The following is a 5,199-nucleotide window of genomic DNA, read 5'->3' on the forward strand; positions in this document are numbered from 1 at the left end:
AAAGAGAATACGGAAGAAAGGAAGAAAATATGGATAGAGAGGGAGGGAGAGAGAGGGAAGGAGGGAGGGGATATGATTTGGGAGGAAGGAAGGAGAAAGAGAGCGGGGAAGAGAGTGAGTGAGTGAGTGAGAGAGAGGAGGGTGAAGCCTACATTCATTCATGGATTTGTGTGAGAGAGAGAGAGAGAGAGAGAGAGAGAGAGAGAGACTGTGTGTGTGTGTGTGTGTGTGTGTGTGTGTGTGTGTGTGTGTGTTACCTAGAGCTACATCGATGGAGTACACAGATATTGAGAGAGAGACACACACACACACACACACACACACACACACACACACACACCTTTCAAACTGGAGAGGTGTGAGCTACGTGTTTTTCTCTCTACATCACGTTCCCTTTTACTGCTTGATATTCACGTGTATTATATTTCACGTGGATGCCAGATGGTCTACGTGATTTTACTGTATATGCTTAAATTACGTGTTCCCGCCATTTTTTGTGTTAAATTCACGTGCCTTAGCTTTTTAAATTCACGTGCTTTATCATTTATAATTCACGTGCCTTATCTTTTTAAATTCACGTGCCTTATCTTTAAATTCACGTGCCTTATCTTTTTAAATTCACGTGCCTTATCATTTTACATGCACGTGCCTTAACTCTTTACCTTTACGTGCTCTTTGTATCTTGTTTCCTTTTTCAGCTTTAAATTCACGTACATAAGAGGACGTGCTTTTATCTCTGTAATTTCATGTCTTTTTCTGTTTTAAATTCACGTGCCTAGTAACTTAACGTGCCTCTTTAACTTCATGGCTCCCTTTTGTCTTCTAAATTCACGTGCCTTGTATCTTACGTGCCTCTAATTTTCTCTGTTAAAATCACGTTCTCTTATCTTACGTGCCTATTTACTTTTCTTTTAAAATCACGTTCTTTGTATCTTACGTGCCTCTAACTTTCTCTAGTATAATCACGTGCCTTGTATCTTACCTGCCTCTGATTTTCTCCATTAAAATCACGTGACTTGTATCTTACGTGCCTCTGATTTTCTCCATTAAAATCACGTGAATTATATCTTACGTGCCTCTGATTCTCTCCATTAAAATCACGTGACTTGTACCTTACGTGCCTCTAACTTTCTCCATTAAACTCACGTGACATGTATCTTACCTGCCTCTAATTTTCTCCATTAAACTCACGTGACTTGTACCTTACGTGCCTCTAATTTTCTCCATTAAACTCACGTGCCTTGTATCCTAACGTGCCTCCTCTCTCCCGTGCACAGATTGAGCTGGAGGACGAGTACGAGGTGATCCACGTGATCCAGGAGGGGTGGCGGGGGAGGCTGGTGCTGGCAGAACACCGACGCACCAGGCAGGAGGTGGTGATCAAGGCCATTCACCGCGACTCATCCTCCCGCCTCGACTTCTTCCGAGAGTTCCACTACAACTACTACCTCAGTCCGCACCTCAACATCCTCAACGCCTACGATGTGGCATTTGAGGCCGGGGAGTACTATGCTTTTGCGCAGGAGTATGCCCCTTTTGGCGACCTCACCACCAACATGTCTGACACAGGGCTCGGGGAAATCAACACCAAGAAGATCGCGCGCCAACTCGCCTCCGCGCTTGACTTCATGCACTCCAAGGACCTCGTACACAGGGACATCAACATGGATAATATTCTGGTGTTCAAGAGTGACTTCAGCCACATCAAGATCTGTGACTTTGGCTCCACCCGCAAGAAGGGCACGCTGCTGAAGAAGAGGACGGTCTGGCTCCCCTATGCCCCGCCGGAGATTGTAGATGCAGTGCAGAACGAAGGCTTCCACGCCGATACTTCACATGTGGGTTTATCTATCTGTTTATCTGTGTATCTCTAGCCAGACGCCTTAATCCCGTAATGGGTGGCCACAAACTAATCGCCTCCATGTCGCCCTGTCTCCTGCCATTACACTGCCCTCCCACCAGCTCACACACCCCTCTCTCATATACCTCTCCACACCATCCCTCGCCAGACCATAATCAAGGACTTTTACCACCTCTTTGGATTTAAAGGGTAAAGTTCACGGCAAACTGGAGAGAGAGAGAGAGAGAGAGAGAGAGAGAGAAAGAGAGAGAGAGAGAGAGAGAGAGAGAGAGAGTCGACTATCAAAGGTCTCTTGCTACGTACACACGATTTACCAGTACCTCAAATTAAAAAATAAATAAATAAATAAAAAACAATATACTGGAACACATCCCTTCTTTAAAGTGAGGACTGGCTGTGGTATATGAGGGAGGGTGGCGTGGAGTGGTAATGAGTTGTGAAAGGGAGGGGGGGGAGTATTTTTTTTTCTACTCGTGAATTAGGGATTAGGAGCGTGGCAGTAAATATGGTTGTTCTAATCAGTATTTCATCATCAGTAGTAGTAGTAGTAGTAGTAATAGTAGTAGTAGTAATAGTAGTAGTAGTAGTGGTAGTAATAGTAATAGAAGTAGTAGTAATAGTAGTAGTGGTGGTGGCCCTAACCCTCCCCCATACCCCCAGGACGTGTGGCAGTTGGGCATCCTGATCTACGTACTTCTGACTGGGCAGTTGTCGTGGCAGAAGGCGGACGCGACGGACCCCAACTACTCTGAGTACCTCAGCTGGCGGAAGCGTCGCATCCTCCGCACGCCCAAACGCTTCACCAACTTCACCTCGCGGTTCTTGCGGATGGCCAAGCGCCTCCTGGAACCCAAACCCGAGAAGCGTGCGTCGGTGAAGGAGATCTACAAGTACATGGACGACAAGTGGCTCATGAAGGTGCCACGGAGGGATGCGGGGGATGTGGACGGCCAGAGTGTTTGCTACTCCACCTTCTCGATGCACTCTTGCCAGCAGGAGAAGGACCGAGTACTTGGGGCGCTGAAGGCTCATGGCATTGAAACCACCGTGGACAGGATCGCCAAGAGGCAGAGGATTCACGAGTGGCTGGAGCGCTCTATCTCTTCACGGAACCTGGGTGAGGTAGAGGAGCCAATCAAAGAAGAGTGCCAAGAGTCAGAGTGTCGGGGAAGAAGAAGGATCAGGAATCTGCAGAAAGAGGAGCATCGGGGTTCGTTGAATGAGACAACACGAAGGCAGTATGAACAGTTTGCAGCAATGGCCATCAGGGTAGCACAAGCCAAAGCCGCCAGACTGACCCAGGATGCCAATCACAATACAACTCAGGACCCCAGGGTTCGGCCTAGCCAGGAAACACAGCAGACTGGCACAGCAGGGGTAGTCAGGCAGCAAGAGGGGACAGGACACAGCAGCAGAGGGCAGCAGCAGCAGCAGCCAAGCACAGCAGAAGAAGTGGTGAGCCGAAGCAATCCGACACAGCACCCGAGGCCCCTGTTGTCAGCCACAGCAGGACACAGCAGCACAGAGGACAGCCGCAGCACACCCACACGGGACTCGGCTCCACAGAGGCACGGGGAAAACAGTCGGCATCGCTCCTCCACCCGCAAGACCAGGCGAGGTGGAAGCAGTGGATCGGGGAGTCCACACGTGAGGAGCCCAGTTCGTGGGCCTGTAGAGGTTATTGAGAGTCCCCTGGTGAACAGACGAAGCTTGGGCGGTAGGGAAGGTGGAGCAGGAGAGAAAGGAGGAAGAGATACAGCCAGAGAGGGAGGAAGAGATGCAGGCAGAGAGGGAGGAAGAGATACGGCCAGAGAGGGAGGAAGAGATGCAGCCAGAGAGGGAGGAAGAGATGCAGGCAGAGAGGGAGGAAGAGATACAGCCAGAGAAGGAGGAAGAGATGCAGCCAGAGAGGGAGGGAGAGAAGACGTAGCAGCAGCAGCAGAGAAAGGAGGGAAGGAAGGACCAGCTAAGGACACACGCGATGCAGAAAAATCACGAGATGGAAACAGCCACAGTGACGCAACACATCGGCACCCAAGCCATCCCAGTCCGCCCAGTGAGAGTCAAGTAAATGATGACAACTATGAACTACAAAGAAGCAAGACAGACTCCTATTTTGTCACCGGTTCCACCCATTCTCCGCCCTCCAGACAAACCAGTTACGACAGCGAGTCTTCCGATACCAGCCTGGCCAGTGTAATGCCGTTTGTGCCGCGCTAAATCAAATATATATAAATGTAGCTATAAGTCAAATAATGTAAGATAAGTCAGCTGTGGGTTTTGTCTTTCTTGGAATGATGCTTAGAGATTTTGAAATGCCGGGTGTTAAATCAGTAGTAGACCTGTATCTCACCTCCGCCCTCGTATTTTCAACCTATGAATAATTCTGTTAAGAATATGTTAAATTATAGTTACGATACGACATACACTGCATAAATTTGTTGACACGAATGTATTAAACTCGTTTAATATATATATATATATATATATATATATATATATATATATATATATATATATATATATATATATATATATATATGATATCAAAACTAACATTATAATTTTGACCCAAAGATGAGGGAAGTTGGAGTTTAATTATATTTACAGGACTTATCAGTAGTTACAGTATGTGACAAACTTAAGGGTAATTTGCGATCAAAGCTGTGTGAAAGATGCTGTAAACAATCTAATGCATCCCAGTGCATTAGTAATATTGCACTATAAGCTGTGGTGTACCGTTTTGCATAGCGAGATATATTGATTATTTATTTTAGTTATTTATTGGTTTTATATAACAAGATACTACACAAAAATATGAGAAATACGATGATTCCATAAAGATCAACCAGCCCGAGCACAATAGAGAAGAAGAAGACGGAGGCGTGAAAGGTGGCGTGGATTTCCGAAAAGTTGTCTTATATATGTGATAAAAACCGTTGTTGGCGTGGAATTATAGCAACAGCATATCAGCCATGTCCAGGAACAAGGAGGAAGCAGGTGGCGAGATGAGGAGCAAAGGGCAGGTATTTTACTGAACTGTTCTTCCTCTTGGCCAGAATTTTCGTCCTTTGATTATTATTTCACGTTGGACAGCACCACATCCCTTCCATAGCACTTCTTCGTGACTAGCACCATACCCAGGCGTTTGTCTTTTGCTGCAAGTGGGCAATCAGTGGGGAAAGATGGCAATTTAAGACCAAGAAATCGTTAAAAGAGCATAGTTGTTAGTGAACCACCCCATCATCATTATATTAACACGTCACAGCAAATTTATTGAAGTAGTTTTGAGTATATGAGGGAAAGTACAGATTTACAGTGTCAGCATCCAGAATACA

At 46.3% G+C, this 5,199-nt stretch overlaps 1 protein-coding gene across 1 annotated transcript in view; it reads left to right on the plus strand.

Annotated features, from left to right (window-relative positions):
• Positions 1-4,211, plus strand: part of LOC145400678 (uncharacterized) — a 14,604-nt gene extending 10,393 nt beyond the window's left edge. Inside the window, exons 2-3 of the mRNA XM_080273115.1 lie at positions 1,278-1,838; positions 2,522-4,211. Of these exons, the coding sequence (XP_080129241.1) occupies positions 1,278-1,838; positions 2,522-4,081 (2,121 nt within the window). The 3' untranslated portion in view covers positions 4,082-4,211. The remainder of the gene's footprint in view (positions 1-1,277; positions 1,839-2,521) is intronic.
• Positions 4,212-5,199: the final 988 nt, after the last annotated feature.

This window comes from Coenobita brevimanus, chromosome 53, assembly GCF_032717465.1.
Source record: "Coenobita brevimanus isolate Jiangsu-jjx chromosome 53, ASM3271746v2, whole genome shotgun sequence".
NCBI lineage: Eukaryota > Metazoa > Arthropoda > Malacostraca > Decapoda > Coenobitidae > Coenobita > Coenobita brevimanus.